We start from the raw sequence: 22,346 nt of genomic DNA, 5'->3' as shown, positions 1-22,346 counted from the left end.
CTCCTCTCAGCTCAATATTATAGACTTTGATATTTTTGGTAAAAATATTAAATTGGATACTACTCATTAAGAAGTGATAATTTTTTTTTTTTGCTAAAAAAGATTGATAAATTTTTGTTATAATTTTTGGTTATTACATAAGAGGGAGTTGCTAAATCACACATAGAAGTGTATCAAAAATATACTAGTATCCAAAATATACTTGTAAGATGAATGAATATCGTTGGTGATAGTTAATTGGGTGCTAGCATATTTTTTTTATATTTTGGATGAATTCTCTCCTCTTATTCATTCGCCTCACTACTAAATATTCTCCTATGTAGCAACAAAATATTATATTAGTATCTAGTTTTTACTACTAATTATACATAGAACTCACATAAGATGAATGAATGAGACCAACAAGGAATTTGATACTAGTGATTAAGAAGTGGGTATATTTTTGTTATATATTTTTATTAAATAGACGAAGCGGTAAATACTATATAAAACTGTGAAATTTCGTATTCGAATCATAATGAAAGTGTCCAACCTAAGAATATCAACATTACCAATTTTTTGATGTGAGTCGAATATCTATACACGCAATTGCAAACACTAATCCATCGAAATTCCGTAAAAGATTTAACACCATTACATTTTCAATGCTAAATTCAATCAAAATCTTTCATTAATCTAAAAAAAAAAAAATCTTTTACTGTCTGATCAAAATATTTTTCAATATATCGACATCGTCAGCTGAACTAAAACATACAAACAAATTAAAATATGATTATTGTTTATATATAAATGTAAATGGAGTAACTAAGAGCATACACAATGGTAGTTCCCTAACAAAGACTCCTTAAATGGACCCCACGTGACACATCATTTATTTATAATTTTTTAATAAAAGTACCTATTAAGGACTCAATGACTCCAATGGTAATACACTAATAAAGACTCCAATGAAAAATACTTAAATATGTCCCACTATCTTTATATCATTAAACAAAAATAATTTATCTATTACTCCTTTTTACAGGTGGGACCAAATAGTACACATTTTATTACTCATTTATGCAAGTGAGACCAAGTAGTACACATTTTATTACTTTTTTAAACATAGAACCCGTTAGTTACCCAGGAGAGAGATGATCCTTATATAGTTGTCTGTTCCTTAACGTGAACTCATTTTTTCTTCCTCCAATGGAGGATCTTTAATAGGGAATGATCCTTGTTAAGTAAGAACCTCATTGGAAATGCTCTAACTAAGCATAAATTATGAGTTGATTTCATAACTGCCAAACCGAAAAGAGCTGTATTCATTGATTGTTGTTATTGTTAAACACACTCTCCACATAAGAAGTATCGCCCTCTAACTATTCATTCCTTCACACACATTTGGCTTTTTCTTCTTTCAAACCCCAATCTCTCATTCATTCATCTCACTACTACCAACAATATTAACAACTCTCTCATTCTTTTTTCCTTCATTGACGATCTCCACGAAGCAAAATACCCTTATAATTATTTCAACAACACACTCTTTCTCTTTCTATCTTTCTCTCTCCTTCTTTGGATCTCTACTCAATCACTGGTAATAATCATTCTCGTATACCTTTTTTATCCAATTACTATATCATGTTCATTTGCTTCAATCTTAGAAACATGTTTCATTGTTGTTTAGGAACGTGTTTCATGGTTTTTTATTTTTTTTTACGAGTTGATGAATCAATGACCCATTTTTTGATTTTGGGTTTTTGTTAATTCTTTTTCATTGTTACTGTGATTTTATCGAAATTAAGCTTAATTAAGTTAATGGGCTAGTTAAAAGTTTTGTTTTTGGCGTTAAGATCGAGGTAAAGTTTTGTTTTTTACACTGTTTTTTAGTATTGCTTTCTGGGTTTTGTTCAATATGATGTTTATTTTCCTCAATGTTAGGAACATGATTCATTGTTTTTTATGAACAATTGAACATGTTTCATTTTATTTTTTATGAGTTGATGAATCAATGGCCCATTTTTGGATTTTGGGTTTTTGTTGAATCTTTCTCATTGTTACTATGATTTTATCGAAATTAAGCTTAATTAAGTTATTGGGGTTTTTAAAAGTTTACTTTTTGGTGTTTAGATCGAGGTAATTTTTTTTTTGTCACTCTTTTTTAGGATTTGCTTTCTGGTATTTGTTCATTTTGTATCATTTTCTTAATGAAGTAATGGTTTTTTATGATATGTAATAAGATACTCGTAGTGATCTTTTTCTGGGTTTTGTATAATTTTTCATGAATAATAGTTTAGTTTTATAAATATAATTAGTTGCTGGTAGTGATCATTTTTCTGCGTTTTGTTGATTTTGTAGACTTTTCATGAAGTAATGGTTTTTGTTTTTGATATATAATTAGATACTGGTAGCGATATTTTTTCTTGGTTTTGTTGATTTTGAATTATATTCTATGAATTTATAGTTTAATTCTAACCACCAGGCAAGCCGGCCTGGTGGTGAAGGCTTCAGACCTAAGAGTGTGGTCCTCTATGAGTCTCACGTTCGAATCTTTTAAGTGCCAACAATTCCTGTGTTGGGCCGTCCATACAGGGCTTTGCTCTGACTTCAATTGGGTCCCCTGTTAATGAACGGTTGGATTGGTCCCCTGGATTAGTCGGACTTTTGTCCGGATACATAGTTTCCACAAAAAAAGTTATAGTGTATTTTTATGATATATAATTAGATACTGGTAGTGATATTTTGTTGGGTTTTGTTGATTTTGTATCGTTTTTTATGATTTTGTAGTTTATTTTATGATATATAATTAGATACTGGTGGTGATTTTTTTTTCTGGGTTTTTGTGTTTTTGTCCTGTTTATAGATTTTGGTGATTTGGGGAATTGAGTTTTAAGGAGTGTGGTTAGGAAATATGGCTTCCTCTTCTGCAACTCTTGCTGGTTCTGCCGCTTCTGATCTTCTGAGGAGTTCAACTGGCGGTTTCACTGGTGTCCCTTTGAGAACCTTGGGAAGGACAGGGCTGGTTTTGAAAAGAAGGGATTTAACAGTTAGTGTTACTGCTAAGTTGAGGAAGGTGAAGAAGAAAGAGTATCCATGGTCTGGTAACCTTGATCCCAATGTTAAAGGTGGGGTGTTGACTCATCTCTCTCCTTTCAAGCCACTCAAAGAGAAGCCAAAGCCGGTCATTTTGGATTTCGAAAAGCCTCTTGTTGATCTGGAAAAGAAGATCAGCGATGTAACTTTTCTAATTTTTTCTGTTGTTAGTGTGTGTGTGTGTGTGGATATATTTGCTTTGTTTACTTAAGTGAGAATGAATTAGGTATAGGAGTATATTTTTCAAGGTTGCGCTAATTGTAATGTTTTTTTAATGGTTGAGAACAGGTTCGGAAGATGGCAGAGGAAACTGGTTTGGATTTCAGTGATCAGATTCGCTCATTGGAGAATAAGTACCAAAAGGTTTGACTGTAATAACGATTAAATGTTATCCCGGAGAAAATTTGATTACTTGAATGATAGGATTGATGATGAATACTAGATCGAATATGTGCACAATCTTGCTAGGTTTTGAATTGTGATTGCGGTCGCAATTGTGTATCAATCTTTGATATTGCGGAAAATTGTATATGAATGTGGTTGCAATTGCAGTCGTAAATCAAAATGTGGTTGCTTATCTTTTATCAATTTAAGCAATTGGATATACTTTATGGTTGCAGTTCACGAGATAATATGTTTCTTCACATAAAAGTGACTAAAATATATTAGGGTATGTTATGTTATGCTGAGGAATATTGTGTTTTCATATCGTGCTGGTATGTTCTGAGTGTTATTCACCTGGACTTGTGCATATTGCACTTTTACTTGACCTTACAATTAGTATACGTAAAATAAAAGGTTTGTAATAGTTATTCATATTTCATGGTTTAAACATATACTGTTTCTTTTCCTTATATTCCCCAAAATTCTCACCAGTAAACGCTGGTAAAATTCTCATGCTTTCACTGTCTCCATTGCTATTTCAGGCTTTAAAGAATCTATATACACATCTAACTCCTATACAGAGGGTCAGCATTGCACGACATCCTAACAGGCCAACTTTCCTTGATCACATCTTTAACATAACTGATAAGGTCTTCGAAATATTATTTCTGTTTTAACTTTTTTCACTTAAATATGTAATTTCTTGCATTCTTATATTTTAATTGGTTGATTGTTATTGAACCGCTACCTGTAATAGAATTCTCATCTTTCCTCTTTTTTGCAGTTTATGGAACTCCATGGTGATCGAGAAGGTTATGATGATCCTGCTATTGTTACTGGTTTAGGGTCTATAGATGGTAGGACCTACATGTTTATAGGCCACCAAAAGGGTAGAAATACTAAAGAAAGTATTAAGCGTAACTTTGGGATGCCAACTCCACATGGGTATGTCCACTAGAATTCTAATTGATACTGAGTAATTCACTACTTGTCAAGTGTTAGCAATGCAAACTGCAACGCTATCCTAGCTTTGCTATTAGGATAATAGCGGTCGCTATACCAGTTTCTGCTGGCTCATCTAGCGGCAGCAGCGGAAAAAAGACAATTTAAGGTTTTTTTTATTAAAAAAAATAAAATAATAACAAAACGGAAGTGCATGTATGTGTGCCAAATAGGACCTGTTTTAAAGTAGAAAACCGAGGAGTCAATAATTATTACTCCTTTATTCCCAGTAATACATGGTCGTTTCAACTTTCAATGTGTAAGCTATGCTCTGCTTCCATTCCTTTTTTATTTGTACGCACTATGCAGCATTTCAACCACTATGTTGCTTTCTTTATTTGCCTGCAACACTATTTGCTATTTTACTTGGAGGATTTTTGGTATTCCACTATTTTTCACAATCTGCTATTGATAACACCGTATGATATGAATTCAGATGAATCGTATAAGTTTACATGCTGTCAATTTCTCCCCATTTGACACTGACAGATGGTAAATTTTCAAATCAAACAGTTATAGGAAAGCTCTACGCATGATGGAATATGCAGATCATCATGGATTCCCAGTAGTTACTTTCATTGACACCCCTGGGGCATATGCTGACCTCAAATCTGAGGAACTTAACCAAGTATGTCGCTAGTTATGCTTTATTTATACTTAGGCTTTGTTTTTGTTACCATGGTAATCCGTTTGATAATGATCGACTTTCATGTACGCAGGGTGAAGCAATTGCTCATAATTTGAGATCCATGTTTGGTCTGAAGGTGCCAGTTATTTCTATAGTTATTGGGGAAGGTGGATCTGGTGGTGCCCTTGCCATTGGATGCGGTAATAAATTACTCATGCTTGAAAATGCAGTGTTCTATGTTGCCAGGTGATTTAATTTTTAACTCCATTTTCAAGTTTTATAATATTTACATTAATTTTTTCAATCATGTGCCTTTCTTTTGTCCTCCCTTCCAATAGTGCATGTTAGATGAATCTTCCTGAGCTTCTTTGTAATGATGTTTTCTTTGCAAATTATATGTGGCCAACTCTGTAGTACCGACACTTCCGATTGAAGGCGTGTCCAATGGTCGGCAATGACACGAAACTGACACATGTGATTACATTCAATTAATCCATTTTCTCAAAATTTTACTGGTGTCAACGTCAATGTCGTGTTCAGTGTCTGTCCTTGCTTCGTAGGTGCCCAAAAAATTTCGTAGTTTTGTATTAACATGTATATATTGTTAGTACAAAATTGTGTTGTGTGATTGTTCAAACCGGATATAAGATTGTTAGTTAGTTACTAATGTGCTTATGATGGAATTCAATTTGGTTAATGTTTAACCAATCGTACAAAAAGCATCTTAGGATGAATTTAATACGCAGATAAGATAGGACTGATTACCTGCGTTATTTTTCCTCATTTACTAATTGGGTTAATGTTCTGATTTGTTCTACTGGGTTGGCCTTTATTTATTACGTGATTTAGTCCAGAGGCGTGTGCTGCAATCTTGTGGAAGAGTTCTAAAGCTGCTCCCAAGGTATATATATGTATATACAAAACTGGTGCTTATAATATTTCATTTTATAATGTATATTCAATTATTTATTTTATCTTTGCAGGCTGCTAAAAAACTGAAGATTACAGCGACTGAATTGTGCAAATTGAAAGTTGCAGATGGAGTTATACCTGTAATAATCTTATTAATTATGCTTTTTTCCCGTAATTTTTTTTCCGTATGTATGAACTATGCCATCTTAATGGTTTAAACCTTTTAATGTCTATTTGGAGTTTTGATCTTAACTTTTGACCTTGGTAACCCGTGTTATCATTTTTCAAGTTGATCCTTTGCATGCAGCAAAGGATAGTTGCATAAATTGATAATAGCATTATCTATAAAATGAAATCTAAGTAGAATTTTTTATTTTTTTTTCCAATAGGAGCCCCTCGGTGGTGCACATGCTGATCCAAGTTGGACCTCTCAACAGATAAAAATTAAAATCAATGAAGCTATGGATGTAAGTTTTACTGGCATGATGTGTTTTACAGAAATCAAATATGTTGAAGCATATGCTGATAATTTATATCAAACTTTGGCCTGTTCATTGTGTAGGAACTCACTAAGATGAACACAGAAGACCTGTTAAAACATCGCATGCATAAGTTCCGAAAAATCGGTGGGTTCAAGGAAGGAGTTCCTGTAGATCCCAAGAAAAAAAGAAACATGAAGAAGAGGGATATACCTCCTGAGAAAATTTCTGATTCTGAATTAGAAGTTCAGATTGAGAAGCTGAAGCAACAAATTTTGAAGTCCTCTTCTGAGCCTCCGAAACTCGATTTAGATGAGGCGATAAAGAAACTGGAAGAGAAACTGGAAAGGGAGGTTGATCAAGAATTGTCTGAGGCCGCTAAAGCCTTGGGCTTAACAGAAAGTTTGTCGAAACTACGTGATGAATTTTCAAAAGCAAGTTCAGATGACCAACCTATTGATCCATTGCTGAAGGGTAAGATAGAAAAACTAAAGGCAGATTTTAATCGAAGGTTGTCAGCAGCTCCTAATGCCAACAAGCTGAAGAAGAAGCATGGCATGTTGAGCGAATTGACTAAACTGAAGCTTCTTCTGTCAGACAGAAACAACGAGGCCGCAACACTTACGCAAGAACTGAAGAAGAAATTTGATGATGTCATGAATAATCCTAGAATAAAGGAAAACTATGAGGCGTTACAGTCTGAAATCCAGCGTGTTAGCGCATCCTCAGCAAGCGATTTGGATGATGAATTGAAGAAGAAAATCATTGAGTTCAATAAGGAGGTAGACTTGCAGGTGGCTAATGTTGTGAAGTCGGTCGGGTTAGATGTTCAGTTAGTAAAACCAGGACGAGATGGCAACAGGTTTTTGGTGCATGAGATAGAAGAACTAAACAAGGATGTGAAAAAGGAAATTGAAGTTTTGGCAAACTCGTCAACAGATATTAAGAGAATGATGGAGCAATTGAAAGTGGAGGTCGCCAAAGCTGGAGGGACACCAAATTCGGAATCAAAGAATAGAATTGTTGCTTTGACGCAAAAAATAAAGCAGAGCCTTGCAGAGGCCGTAGGCTCTTCTAGCTTGAAAGAGAGATATGAAAACCTGATGTCTGAAACCTCTGGGGATGGAAGTTTGAAAGTAGGAAATGGTCTCACCGATGACGAGTTGAGAGAGAAAGTTGGTGCAAATCGCTCCTTTTCTTAATGTGAGTTCAACTAATCTCAACAGAAAATTTAATTATTGTTTTGTCAATGCATTATGAGAATATCTAAAGCATTCTAGGGAGCGTTATCTATAGCATTTACCATTGAAAGATGTACTATCCTTCTAAAAACTTTGCATGGCATGCTACATAGCACCAATACTTAAGATTGAAGGCATATTTGGTGTCCGACACATGTCAGTGTCAGACACTGACGCAACACCGACGCGTGTGATTGCATTCAATTCCTTCCGTTTTCGCAAATTATTACCTGTGTTTGTGTCTATGGTGCTTCATAGCTAACGCATATAGCGGTCTCTAGTTGAAAACTACATCTTGGATTGCCAAAAACATTTGTAAGATAGTTTTAATGTAGTATGATATTGGATTAGAAATGATTGCAGAGAAGAAGTGAGAATAACTGATTTCAATATGTGAATATTTGATATTTCCTTTAAACCTTTATCTCTTAATAATATTTTGTGGAATATTTCTTTTTGTCAGAGAATGCTGCTCATGTGGAGTTGGTGAAGATGGTGCTGACAGTGGAAACTGCATCAGTGTCTTCTTCATGATATATTTTACCAATATCTTCAGCCACTTGCACATCATCCAGCATCATGGCCATACATTTCTTAGAAAATGTCTTGAAGATTTAAATGATGAGATACCATGCGAAGTGTGGCTGATATATTTTTCAATCATCTAGACTACAAGCGCGAATAAAATTTAAAACCATTTTGTATTTGTTGAGTTAGAATGTTGCAGTTGATTTTAGAATAACTTGCTTTATCTACATCTACATCTGTTTTTCCTTTTTTTTCTTCCTTAGTCTTGAATGTTTCCCTGAATAGACATAGATGAACATATAAATTATTTGTGTTTGAAGATAATAACATGATGTTGTGGTGTTGAAATGTCTTATTTGCAAGAATGATTGCCCTACTTATTTGTGAAGAATACTTATATTCTCTTACTTTGATGGTGTTGCAACAATTTCTAGATAACAGTCAACTAGTTATCACTTCATTGTTGCCTTTTGACAATCTTCCCTCAGAGATAGAGTTGAATGTAAATAATCCAGTAAGTGTTACAACTTACAAGTGAATGTAAATAATCCTTTCACTAATCATTTTTGTCAAATAAAGTTAACCTGTCGGAGTTTGATGGTCAATGTTGTTTGGATCACATGGAGGTGCAGGAACAGCCTTGTTTTTGACAATAACAGTGTCGAAAGCAACATGGTTGAATCGGCTAAAGGTGTACCGGGATCGACTTTTCTGGTGGTATTTTTAGAGATCGCAGTGGAGCTACCTTGGATTTCCTCTCTAATATACATAACTTAGCTGAACTTGACTCATCGTGAAGCAACAGAATTTTCCACCAAAACTTTCATGGTTTCATGAAGAAACCAAATTGTTTTTATTTGAAATCAAATTGTAAAATTTTCATGAAGAAACCAACTTAAAAATGGGATGAGAATTGGGCACCTCTTGAAATGTGTGTGTATGTTAGAAAATCCATTCTTAGTAAACCCAAAATCACCAAATCATATTAATTGTGTATATGCACACCCCTAATATGTAAATATATAATGTTACATGTTCTATCCTAAATAAACAAATATTCACTCCGTTTCACAATGAGTGTCGTTTAAGGTTTTGGCATACAAATTTTTAATAGAATGAAATAATCAATATACATAACATTTTTACTAAACTGTCCTTACTTTATAAGAAAAAGACAAATTTAAAGTTGCATTGAAAATTGTGTGAGAGAAAAGTTGGAGTTTTTATTGAGGGTAAAGTTGGAAGGAAAAAATTGAAGCTGTATTGAAAATGTAATGTGATATTCATTTTGAAACGGAGGGAGTATTAATTTTCAAATGCTATATACATAAATTGTGTATCTCTGACCAAGATCATAAAGAACTAAATGAGTGTCCATATTTCCATTAAAGTTACATATTTAACCACAAATAAATCATAAATCGAACTTAAAGATTGTTAGATCTTGTGATGGGGACTGCAGCAAAACTTGAACATAAAGAAGATGGAGAACATGATGTTGTAAAAAACAAAATTCAAAGCGAATGTGGTTAGAATAAGTTTTAGGTTCAATTTACCCGACCAGATTATATAAATCAGATACAAATGAAAAAATTGACGAATCTAGTTCAAGATACTTCAAAAACCTTGACATGAATTCCACATTCACATAAAACATATTTATACAAATTACTCTCGTGCACCGGAGAAAAGAAACAAATAATTTAGAAATAATTAGACAAATTTTGGCTCATACATGTATAAATTTGATGTCTTTTTTCTGTCTCAAATGCATCTATCTATATTCATATAAAAACTCATGTCACTTGATTGAAAAAAAAAAAAACTCACTATAGTTCTTGCACAATTCAATCCAAACTGTTATATGATATTAACGTTCAAACTGTTGAGAAACAAAAAAACAATTTTCCAACCATATATTTCTAAAATTACTCTCATGGTCTAGCACCTTGTCTAAATCTAACCCTAGTTGGTTTGTTAATCACTTATTAATTGCTCAATTTTGATCCTACATGTTTTTCCCTTGTGCACTAGGACTCTCCTATTTTGGCAAGAAACGTAATGTTACAAAATTGTCTGGCTAGAAACGCAAAAATAACGCATATGACATTTGTTTAAACCATAAAGCAGTAGGCTAAGCTTTGTAAATTATTTTCATTTTATTCAAAAAAAAAATTATTTTCATTATTGCGTTTCTTGCTAGACAATTTTGTACCATTAATCATTATCCTTTTTCTCAATATCTTTCCATTCTCAATTTAATTTTTGATTTAATTACCTTTTTTTTTTTTTTTTACTCTAGGTTGTGTATGTTTAATTTATGTCCCTCTATTTTTTTCCTAGCGATTTTAGCCTCTCATGTTTTTAATTATATCAATTAAGTCCCTTAACCCCCTTTTCATTTGTTTAAAACCCTCAAATTATCATAACTTATTAATAAATTTTAAATTTTTAACAGATTAAATTGCTTTAAATATTATTACATTTAAAAATCACAAATTAAAATATCAATTTTAACTAAAATGAAAAATACCAAAATTTGTTATCTTGAAACCCTATTATCAAATTCTACAAAGTTTTTCATATTTCATCAAATATCTTACTTTTAAACTTTTAACTTTGCATCTCAACCACTCAAAAAAAAAATATTGCTTATCAAATATCGAGCCCAAATTTTTTTATGGGTTAAATATGTCTTTGGTCCCTATAAATGTACCAACTTTTCGTTTTAGTCCCTCTAAAATTTTCCTTCAACTTTTAGTCCCTATAAAATTTTCAATCACTACTTTTAGTCCCTATTTCTGAGTTAATTTTAGTATTTTTTTAATGAAATTGTGCAAAAATGTATAGAATATTGTAAAAATCTTTCCTAAAAAAAAATTAGAATTTTTTAACAAAACATAAATTTAATATGAATTTTTAACCATTAAAAATATAAAAATTCATATGATATTCATGTTTTTGTTAAAATTTCTAAATTTTTTTGGGAGAGAATATTATAATATTATGAATTTTGCTGCAAAATTTTATTCAAAAATATGAATTCTACATATGAGTTTACTTTAAAGGAGGGACCAAAAGTGAAGATGGAAAATTTTTGAGGGACTAAAAGTTGAAGGAAAATTTTAGAGGGATTAAAATGAAAAGTTGATATATTTATAGGGACCAAAAACATATTTAACCCTTTTTTATTAATAAATAGTCTTTAAAGAATTTATGAGCTATCTTAAACCACATGGACCAGAAGTAATTAAGTTTTCTTGAAAATAAAATAGCATGCAAAAGCATCATATTTGATGAGAACATTTCAAGTTTCAACTATATTGGCACCCATTATACCATATAGAATCATCTACAACATAAACAAACATATTAAAAGTAGAAAAATCAAATGAAAACAAAAAATGGGGCTATGCCGGTGCAAATAAAACATCAATTGAATCTAAAATTAGAGAGACCTACCATATCTTAAAAAAGTCACTACTAATAAAATTCGGGACAAGATCATGTTAGAATCAAGTTGGTTCATATATAATATCTTATTCATTGATGTTTTGACGGTAATAAAGCAAAAGAACAATCTAGAAGTCCTAACTCAACTGATAAATGCCAAAATTGTAAAGCCGGACGTCGTGACCTAGGACCTCACAGTTGTGTGTGAGTTTAATTTCAGTGGATTACCACTTCATCTAAGACAAAAAAAAAAGAAAAGCAAAAGAACAATTTATCTACTAATTAATTACACCATCCGGTCATTAATATAAGCAAAAATCCATTTTTTAGATACATTCAATTAATGATGTATGTGACATATAATAAAGACTACATACATCTTTAATTGAATGTATCTAAAAAGTAGGTTTTTGCTTATATTAGTGACCGGAGGGTGTATGTATTTGTGTGCAGGTAACCGGAGTTGATTACCAAAGAATATATTAATGACTATCTATATAAAAGCAAATTGAATTAGTGGTAAGCTAAGAATAATAATTTTAGTAAGGAAAATGTTAACGACCCTCGGGACACTTTTTAAGACCTTTAAAAGATAATCTTTTTTGAAAATTAATGTAATAATTGCATTGAAAATTGAAATTTTTGACTTTTTTATGGAATAATTTCTTCTTTTAGAATGCTTAAAGAGTGTCCCGTTGGCACTCGTTAACAATACCCTTTTAGTAATACTCTATTGAATAATAACAAAGGATTACTCTCAACAAAAAAAACAAAGGATTATTATGAGCTAATGAACTACAATCAAGTGTACTAATCGAGCAAGTCTTAAATATATTGAAGTTGTTATCCAAAAAAAAAAAAATATATTGAAGTTGAAATTTGATTGAAGCAAATTCCTAGGAACGTTACTGTTTTAATTTTAGTTGTTATTATTATATTTCAAAAGTTAATTAAAATTTAGCCTACCAAAAATGTTTCACATGTTTACTTACTTGCTTACTTGGTCAGAGATTTATGTTTATATTACACCATGGTCCTTCCTTTGTTACTTAAATTTAGGAACTACCACCTCTCACTAGTATTTGATACATAGTGTTCCTTATTTTTCTCTTAAAATAAAGCAATATTGGCTATAAATGCTTTGCTGTCACATGCGGCCAAATATCTTCAAAACTTATATACAAAATGACTTATACAATACATTCCTCATATCAATAGAACATATTTTTGACACAAAAATGATTTTCGTCTTACTTATAAAATCGAGTTTATGCTTCTTGGTTGCATCTCCTGTACGTGTTTATTAGATTCAAGATGTTCTGTCATCTCTAATATGGGCTTATGAGGCAGATAAATCCTCAAGGATAGTGATTTCGTCACGTCTCATGTTATTTAACGGGGATAGTGATTTTGTCACGTCTCACGTTATTTAACGGTTTACTGTTCTGCAGGTTTCTTGTTTGTTTACTTCATTGTTACCACATTTAAGTTTAATTATCTCTCTCTTTTGCTTATATTTTATTAATGCTTATATGTTTATGCTAATTATTATTTAGCCATAATTCTTTTGGCTAATTTATACTACAATGTGAACAAGAAAACTTGATATTAATCGTATGATCACTTAATTCTGGTGAATAAAACCGAATCTTTGAGAAGAAGATTTATCAAAAACATGTTATGGTGAAAGTTCATCAAGTCTTAAGTCAATCGTCTAGACTACACCAAGGCAACCAAACCATCACAAGAAAATAAAACACCATCTTCTGAAGGCAAAGAATACCATATGGAATATTTATCGAAACATTTCGTCTTGATCAAGATCGACGGGTCTATCAAAAACTTCTAGAATAAGTTGGTCAATGAATTCAAGCCTGAATAGTCCAGTTCTTAAATATCAATTTCCCTGGAACAATTGTTTAGCAAAGGAGCTAAAAGGTCTTTAAAGATTTTAAGAAATGATTTCAATGAAGACACATGATTTGAAGCAACAATAAAAGATGATACGGTCTTGGAGTGCGTTATCACTTCAATATCGGACAAGTCCATCTGTGTACAAACAATTGTATTTCTTCTCCACAAATAGTTTCTTCACTAGTATAAAACAAATCTAATCGAGTTGAAGAAGTTATCGATGAGAGGACTAAGAGTCTATCATTGAAAGTGTCATCCCCTAACCAACATGGGTCAATAATGATCAAAGGATTAAAATCAACAAAAAGTATTGTTCAGGGCTGAAATCCAATGATTGAGTGTCCAACACAAATTGAGAAGATCAAGGTCAATCAAATATTATTTGGCGTATGGTATTATGAGGTAGTTATGCGGAGTAGGGATGGAAACAAGTCGGACACTATGGCCTAGCCTGTTTAAAGCCTAACTCGGCTGAACTCGTTTAATAAAAAGATCAGGTTCAAGTTTTTTTTTTATAAAACCTATTTAATTAAATAGGTCAGGCTAAGACACGTAAGAAAACCTATTAATGGAGTAGGGATGGAAACAAGTCGGACACTATGGCCTAGCCTGTTTAAAGTCTAACTCGGCCGAACTCATTTAATAAAAAGACCAGGTTCAATTTTTTTTATAAACCTATTTAATTAAATATGTCAGGCTAAGACATGTAAGAAAACCTATTAAACTCGTCAAGCCGGCCTATTAAGCTTTTTATATATAATATACAGTATTGCTATATCTCCCGAAGCAATTTATCCCGATGGGATCACGACTAATTTACAAGCATATAATTTTGTTCCTTCCACAATTCAAGGGAGGTGCCACAATACAAGGGAGGACAGTCTTGTAATTTAGAAAAAATACATTCAGTAGAAATCAAGGATCGTGAAAATTTCGCTAGCTTATCCATCAGGATAACTAGCATTATTCTATAATATATCTTCCATTATTGATATTGTTGACGTTTTTTTTCTACCATAAACTTAAGTCTTCTTATGATTTGGTTATTTAATAGGAGATGTATTAGTATGATTAGACATTAATAAGATTTCGTTATTTTCCCTCAAAAAAAAGATTTCGTTATTTAGCAGCATACTTATTCATGTGCTTTAGACTTTCATAAGTTTTGGCCTATTTGTAGTATACATGTAGGTGTTGCTAGACCTTAGTGTAAAATAGGCTTTTAGGCTTCATCAAACCTTTAAAAAGGCTAGCACAGACCTTAAAATTGAGCATATGACAGGTAATAAGTTAGACTAAGGCCTATAATTTTTGAAGTAGGTCAGACTTAAGTCTTACAAACCTCAGACCCGGCCTAACCCATTTTCACTCGTAACATTGATATAGGAAAAACATGTAATATCATCTCAAAGAGAGTTACCATTGGAGGTTAAAGTGTCACTACTGATTTTTTTGTAGTGTTTATTCAAGTTATTAATTTTTTTAGAATCCATATCAAACAAATGAAAATTTATTTATTTTTGACTAAAGACAAATGAAAATTTATAAAAGTGGTTATTTTAAAAAGAAATAATATAACAAACGGGCTTAATATATTGAAAAAAATGATTAAACATTATTCGTTTTGTTTTTGGAATATAGTATTACTTTTTTCATCAAAAAATTCTTATTACTTTCTTATAGTTGATTAAAAAATATGTTTAGAAATTAGGGATAATGACAATTTAAATCAAATAATTTAATCAAAATCTATGAAGCATGGACTCTGACACGAACTCGTCGACACCGCTAATGTAAAAAATATAGGACACCGACACCGTTACATATATGTTAATTTATTTAAAGACAATCTAATTTTGTCAATGTCATGTATTGTTCTCATCGAAATGGCAAGTTGACACGAGGTATTAATTCTACTTTTATAGCACTTATACCAAAAATTGATAGTCCTCAGAGATTGAATGATTTTCGACCGATTTCTTTAGTGGGGTGCCTATATAAAATTTTATCTAAGGTGTTGGCAAATCGGTTGCGAATGGTTATTGGAGGGTTGATATCAGAGACTCAGTCAGCTTTTGTGAAGGATCGGCAAATTTTGGATGGTGTTTTAATTGCAAACGAGGTGGTTGATGAGGCTCGTAAATCAAAGAAGGAGTTGTTACTGTTCAAGGTTGATTTTGAAAAAGCATATGACTCGGTGGATTGGAGGTATTTGGATGTGGTTATGAATAAAATGACCTTTCCGGTACTTTGGAGAAAATGGATCAAAGAGTGTGTGACAACTGCAACTGCTTCAATTTTGGTAAATGGAAGTCCGACTGGTGAATTTTCTTTGCAAAGGGGCCTTCGACAGGGGGATCCTCTATCTCCTTTTCTGTTCCTACTTGCAGCTGAAGGTTTAAATATTTTGATGAGGTCGGTTGTGGATAATAATTTGTATCAGGGGTATGAGGTGGGCGCTACGAACCCAGTGGTGGTTTCCCATTTGCAGTTCGCCGATGATACACTTCTTCTAGGTGCCAAAAGTTGGGCCAATGTACGAGCATTACGAGCGGTGTTGACTTTGTTTGCTGATATGTCAGGTTTAAAAGTGAATTTTCAAAAGAGTCTTCTGGTTGGCATTAATGTTGGGAATTCGTGGTTGTCTGAGGCGGCATCTATCTTGAATTGTAAAGTGGGGAAAATTCCGTTTTTGTATCTTGGTCTCTCCATTGGTGGTGATCCTCGACGGTTGTCGTTTTGGGAACCTATGATGTCTACTATAAAATCCAGACTGTCTAAGTGGCAGAGTCGCTTCCTTTCTTTCGGGGGCCGGTTGATTCTCCTCAAGTCTGTCCTGACCTCGCTTCCTGTCTATGCTCTTTCCTTCTTCAAAGCTCCGTCAGGTATAATCTCTTCCATTTAATCTTTATTTAATAATTTCTTTTGGGGAGGGAGTGAGGATAACAGGAAAATTTCCTGGATTGCTTGGAGCTCTCTTTGTTTAGGTAAGGAGTATGGAGGGTTGGGGGTGAGGCAGTTGAGGGAGTTTAATGTAGCCTTGTTAGGGAAATGGTGTTGGCGGATGTTGGTGGATAGGGGAGGGTTTTGGTATAGGGTGTTGGCGGCAAGATATGGGGAGGTGGCTGGGAGGTTGGCGGTAGGGGGCCGGAGTGGTTCTTTTTGGTGGAGGGAGTTAGTGAAGATTAGGGATGGGGAGGAGGGGATTGATAGTGGTTGGTTTGGGAATAGGGTGTCGAAGGTGGTAGGTGATGGCCAACATACGTTCTTTTGGTTTGATAAATGGGTAGGAGATGTACCTTTATATAGAAGGTTTGGTCGTTTGTTTGATTTAGCGACGAATAAGTTAAGTACGGTGGCGGACATGAGTGGTAGAGGTTGGGAGGAGGGTGGAGATGCGTGGAGTTGGAGGAGAAGGTTGTGGGTGTGGGAAGAAGAAATGTTAGCAGAGTGTAGGCTATTACTTGATGGTGTATCTGTGCAGGCTAATATTATTGACAGGTGGCAGTGGGATCCTGACATTCATGATGGATATACTGTGCGAGGTGCTTATCAAATTTTGTCTACTACGGTGGAATCCATTCGTGACACAAACAGTGATCTCATTTGGCATAAGCAGGTTCCCTTAAAGGTATCAATTGTTGCTTGGCGGTTGTTAAAAGACAGACTTCCAACTAGGAACAATCTTGTCAGGCGCGACATTATGCAAGCAGCGGGGAATAGGTGTGTTGCGGGGTGTGGGGTTGAGGAATCAGCGGAGCATTTGTTTATGCATTGCGGTGTTTTTGGTTCGTTGTGGCAACAAGTAAAGGCTTGAATTGGAGTGGAGGGCGTCGACCCTTTTACCATTAATGATCATTTCATACAATTCATTCATTACACAGGTTTCTCAAAAGCTCGGCGTTCTTTCCTTCAACTATTGTGGCTTCTTTGTGTTTGGCTGATATGGAGTGAACGTAATAACAGAATTTTCAAAAACGTTGAAACTCCAATGTTTCAGCTATTAGATAAAGTGAAATTCCATTCATTGTGGTGGTTGAAGGCTAATAAGGCCAATTTTGTGTATGGTTTACATAATTGGTGGTCGGACCCTATGTCTTGTTTGGGTATCGACTGACCTGTTTTCTTCTTGTAAATACTTTGTATGATACTCTATTTTTCGAGGCGGTCTTTTTGGTACACCTTGTACTAAGAAGTTCTCGTCACCAGTGTTAATATATCTCATTTTTATGTTTTCAAAAAAAATGTCATGTATTGTTCATTTTGAACTAGAGGCAGTGTGGTGTGAATGGATAAAATACTTGGTCTTTTATGTATTTATAGAACTGGGTCACGGGTACAAATTAGGTCAATTGGTACCCGGATCAAAATTGACCCGTATAGAAAAAATGAACAAAATCCTTCAAAATGCAGAGATTTTGCTTAGATTTCACGATTTTACTTGGATTTTGCCTGTTATGGGATTCTGCTATGGATTTGAATTGTTGCAAGTGAGTATCGCAAAATCTTGACTTTTAGAATTTAAGTCGCGATTATGACAACAATGCTATCCACAACTACAATTACCTCTTAATACAAAGGTTTCTCTCTTACAATTGAATTTCTCTGTATTTGCTTCTCTCGCATCAGAACCACACAATATTTCAGTAAGCAACATATAGAAATGATTCAGAAAATGTAAAGGAAAATAGTGCAAACATGTGCACCTTAAAATTACACGTCTTTCGTTATTAAGTTAATAGCAATATACTCCCTCCTGTCTCAAATATAATTAACTAAAAAGATGAAAATACATGACATTTTTTCACAAAGTTATTTTTTTCTTGCATTTTAAACTTGAACAATCCATCATCTTACCAAATGGAAGACAATTCCATAGTTTAATTTTGTTTAAAACGTTATAAAAACCACCGGAGTCATGAATATTCAAGAGAGGGAAAGTTTCCTTTTGAGATACTCATCTAGCAAATTAGCTAGTGATTAACTTAAAAAAATAAATTTATTCATTTCAGAGATTTTCAAACTGTTAACAATAGATAATCATTCAACAATACAATAACCAAGAGAATTATAAAATGAAATGAGACAATATTAAGCAAAACACAATACTTGTCACGAATTCAAACAAAATAATCCTTAACCAAGAGTAACGTACTTTCCATTTGTTGAAACCAAACTTTCAATATAATTATTGAGAAAAATCCACCTTTTTCTTTTCGTAGTTATAACTCGCTCCACCTTATTAGTCCTCCAATTGTAGAGAATTAGTTGTCCTACTCTACGGTTTGCCAACATCAATGTATCACCGTTCTCAGAATGACACAATGGGAACACCCAACGATATGATAATGCATAAAATTGACTAATCTTACGATGTTCGAACCACTTTATTTGAAGATTATCATGACTAATGTTAAGAAATTGACTCCAAGATTTTTCAACTCCAAAGTTCTTCATCTTCCATATAACAAAATGGGGGGTTCCCATGTATACTTTAAGATGACAAAAACAAAGGCAATCCATGAGCACACAAATGGTTGGCTCATTCAAGTTCATCAACTCTTGATGGGAATCTCCAGGGCATTGTTATCAAAAACCCGACTTAAGTCTCAAAATCCTGGTTTTTGCGACTTTGCGTAGCTTCAACGACTCAAATCCATAGCAAAGTCCCAAAAACAGGCAAAATCCTATCAAAATCGCACAAAATCGCACGAAATCGTGAAATCCATTCAAAATCGCAGGATTTTGATGGATTTTGAAGGATTTTGTTCATTTTTGTGATAAGGGTCAGTTTTTGACCTGGTTCGTAAATTGACCCGATTTGAATCCATGACCCGTTCTATAAATACCCGAAAGGCCAAAAATTTCAATTCCTTCACTTCTCCCACATTTATGTATATGTATTTTGTGGACTTTGAACTTTAGACATTTATGACCATATGCAATTTATAACATATATTCATCATTATTTTTGTTTTGGTAGAATCCTCGATTTTGATTGCGATTTTACGAGTCCCGACTTTGCTATCCTACATCGATTCTACAAAAGTCCTCGAGTAAAATCCTTCGATTTTGATTGCGATTTTATGAGTCCCGATTTTGCTACTCCCTTTCGACTTGAAGTAAAGTCCCGATTTTGATAACCTTGCTCCAGGGGGCAACAATTGTGTGTAGGTCTCTATCCCCAAATCAAGTGAGATAATCGCATAATGCTCAAACTTCCTTTTCTTCGAATCATCATATATAATATCATTTCGAAAGATCAACCAGTTAATAGTGCTGTTCAAATACACACCACCATGACGACTATTGTAGCCAACTTTAAAGGGAATAAAAACATTGGGAAAACTTTGAATATTTCTCCAAACATTATCGCCCAAACTAAAAACTCTCACATCTCTACTCTTTTGACAGAACTCTACTACTTTATACGTGTCAGTTGAATTATCAAAACCAAACGCTATCTTTGATTTATATGTCCTTGTAAAAGACCCTGATTTTTCGGATACTTTCCTTGTGGCCGGGTTATAGAAATAAAGCCAATTTTCTAATTGATTAAAACAAAGCAAACAAACCAAACCATTGCAGGAACCAACAACATAGAGCCTATCTTCTGTCAATCTGCAGTGATGTTCGTCCACATGGGTGATCAACGGGTTCTCCACTAAACCACGAACTGGCCAGGAATTGACTATGAGACATTTGGACATGGTGGAAGTCAAGTCGTCGTGCTCTATTCGTATTATTTGTTTGTTTCGCTCAGATTTCTTTTGGTGAATTTTGATAAAACTAGGGCTATAGATTAAAGCATTCCACGACTTGCAAACGCACCTGAATTGCATAAGAAGATTCACGGTAAGGAATGATAACACTTCGAAGACAAGATCATCAGGGAGAATTACCGGTGGAGATGACAGTTGCGCAAGGGACTGGCGTCGTGAATTAGCTGGAGGGATATTCATCACAACTGTACTTTTTTTCGTCTGTGATTGAAATTTGAACCCTAAGTCCCTAACAGATGCCGAGAGTTAAGTTATACAGCAACTTTAACCCTAAAAAAATATATTATTTAATAGCAACTTGAACCCTAACAGAAATATTATTTATGGATGGGATTTTTTTTAAAAGGTTATTGAATTTGCTTTGAAACAAATAAATAATGCTTAAATCAAATTTATGTTGCTAAGATATTTTACGGTCCCAAATCCATGGCCTTTTAGTCAGAAATTTTCGGTGGAATATCATGCCGATATTTTATTTGAAAATATAGTACTAAGTTTGTTTTTCTTTTTCCTTCAAAAAAAAAAGTTTGTTTTTCTTTTCATTCTTTTTTCGTATTCCTTTTTTTTTGTTTTTCCTTCTTCTTGGTTTTCTTGATTTTGTATTTTTTCTAATGACTTTATAATTTTATTTTGGTAAAATAGTAGTTGTTTTCTTATGATATACTAGCGAAAAGATGGGACTCATGTGTCCGTTTTTCTGCTCTTTTTATTGCACTAAAGTTTGAAAAGTGCTTTTTTTTTTTTTTTATAAAATTTTGATTTTGATTAAAACTAAAAAAAAAAAATATAATGTTTGTTGCTTTCAAGTTATAAAAAATCAAACTAACTATATTATCTATTTTAACGACACCGATAATAATACAATATAATAAAAAAATATAATCTAAATTCTTTTTTTAATGACACCAACAACAATTTTATTACAGAAAAAATTGTTTAATGGTATAATTAAAATGATGAAAAAGTACGTATAAATATACTCATCTAGTTTGTTACACTTTTTAAATGATAAAGGAAAAAAAATATATTCATATCATGTTTGTTACATTTGTTTTAATATTTAAATTTATTCTTATTTATTTGTTATATTTGTTATTTGTATTGAAAATTGAGGGTATTTTTGAAAAGAAAAATTAAGTCCAAAAATGCTGAAAGAGGTAGTTTTCTTTATATATAGTATAGATATATACATATTAGTTAGAATTTTTGATCATCATTTCCTAAAAAAAAAAGAATTTTTGATCATCTCTTCGGCCGCCACCTCGAACCGTTGCACCCAACTATCTCTAACAGGGTCAGTTCTAAGATTTTAGTTGTCCTTGACGAAATAATAAAATTGTGTCATAATTGATGCTTATATCTTGATATTTATATATGCCTATCTAAGAAGTAATTAGTTAGTAACTAGACGAAAGATACCGAAAGAGAGCTGACCCTAGTAGTAAGTACTTAGGAGGTGACATTACTAATATTGAGTAAAATCTGCACAACCTAGGATGTAACTAGTTATTAATTAAGGAAACAAGTGACTCTAGGGAGTGAACTGTAACACCCTAAACCCCGAATGCAATAAATCAAGCAAATAAATCAATCTATTCGGAAGAGTTTAGATGCTACATATTCATTTACCCAAAACATGCCTAAATATATTTTCAAAAGCTCGCTGCGGAAATTCATCAAACCGAGTTATCTCAAAAACATATAACAAATTTCAACAACCATGTCTTAGGTCTCATAATACATCACCAATAAACATCTCAAATTTTAGACATCAATAGACTAAGTCTGAAGTCCCGACACCCCTAAATCAGAGCCCTATCTAAGACTCCAACGAAAGGTAAAGAGGTAGCTCCAAAGCTAGTCCTCAAGCAACCCACAAGCAATAAGAAAATCAATCCTGCATGCCGTCTGCCCATTCATACAAATAGGCAGGTGGTCAACCAAACGA

At 33.2% G+C, this 22,346-nt stretch overlaps 3 protein-coding genes across 5 annotated transcripts; 2 read left to right on the top strand and 1 right to left on the bottom strand.

The window, feature by feature from the left end:
* Nucleotides 1–1,420: 1,420 nt before the first annotated feature.
* Nucleotides 1,421–8,597, top strand: CAC3 (acetyl Co-enzyme a carboxylase carboxyltransferase alpha subunit). Of its 3 annotated transcripts, none has more exons than XM_085725830.1 (12): nucleotides 1,421–1,579; nucleotides 2,889–3,217; nucleotides 3,364–3,438; nucleotides 4,002–4,109; nucleotides 4,244–4,404; nucleotides 4,975–5,089; nucleotides 5,181–5,335; nucleotides 5,939–5,990; nucleotides 6,073–6,141; nucleotides 6,391–6,468; nucleotides 6,564–7,683; nucleotides 8,185–8,597. In XM_085725830.1, the coding sequence occupies exons 2-11, from the start codon at nucleotides 2,894–2,896 to the stop codon at nucleotides 7,680–7,682; spliced, it is 2,256 nt and encodes a 751-aa protein (XP_085581956.1). In that variant the 5' UTR covers nucleotides 1,421–1,579; nucleotides 2,889–2,893; the 3' UTR covers nucleotide 7,683; nucleotides 8,185–8,597. The 3 variants fall into 3 exon arrangements, with proteins under 3 accessions (XP_085581956.1, XP_085581954.1, XP_085581955.1); XM_085725828.1 differs by having other exon boundaries at nucleotides 2,846–3,217; XM_085725829.1 differs by having other exon boundaries at nucleotides 2,465–3,217.
* An 8,083-nt stretch (nucleotides 8,598–16,680) lies between these two features.
* On the top strand, nucleotides 16,681–17,433 carry LOC146907904 (uncharacterized). The gene has a single exon (XM_085729189.1). It carries the CDS (start codon nucleotides 16,681–16,683, stop codon nucleotides 17,431–17,433), a length of 753 nt encoding a protein of 250 aa, XP_085585315.1.
* Nucleotides 17,434–18,752: 1,319 nt separating this feature from the next.
* On the bottom strand, nucleotides 18,753–20,578 carry LOC146907903 (F-box/kelch-repeat protein At3g23880-like). The gene is made up of 2 exons (XM_085729188.1): nucleotides 19,766–20,578; nucleotides 18,753–19,175 (listed from the first exon to the last, which is right to left on the bottom strand). The coding sequence occupies exons 1-2, from the start codon at nucleotides 20,576–20,578 to the stop codon at nucleotides 18,753–18,755; spliced, it is 1,236 nt and encodes a 411-aa protein (XP_085585314.1).
* Nucleotides 20,579–22,346: the final 1,768 nt, after the last annotated feature.

Source organism: Medicago sativa, chromosome 7 (genome assembly GCF_051527215.1).
Source record: "Medicago sativa cultivar Bolivia chromosome 7, Bolivia_mono, whole genome shotgun sequence".
NCBI classification, from domain to species: Eukaryota; Viridiplantae; Streptophyta; class Magnoliopsida; order Fabales; family Fabaceae; genus Medicago; species Medicago sativa.
The sequence above is the reverse complement of the archived record's forward strand: the minus strand, read 5'-3'. Positions and strand labels throughout refer to the sequence as shown.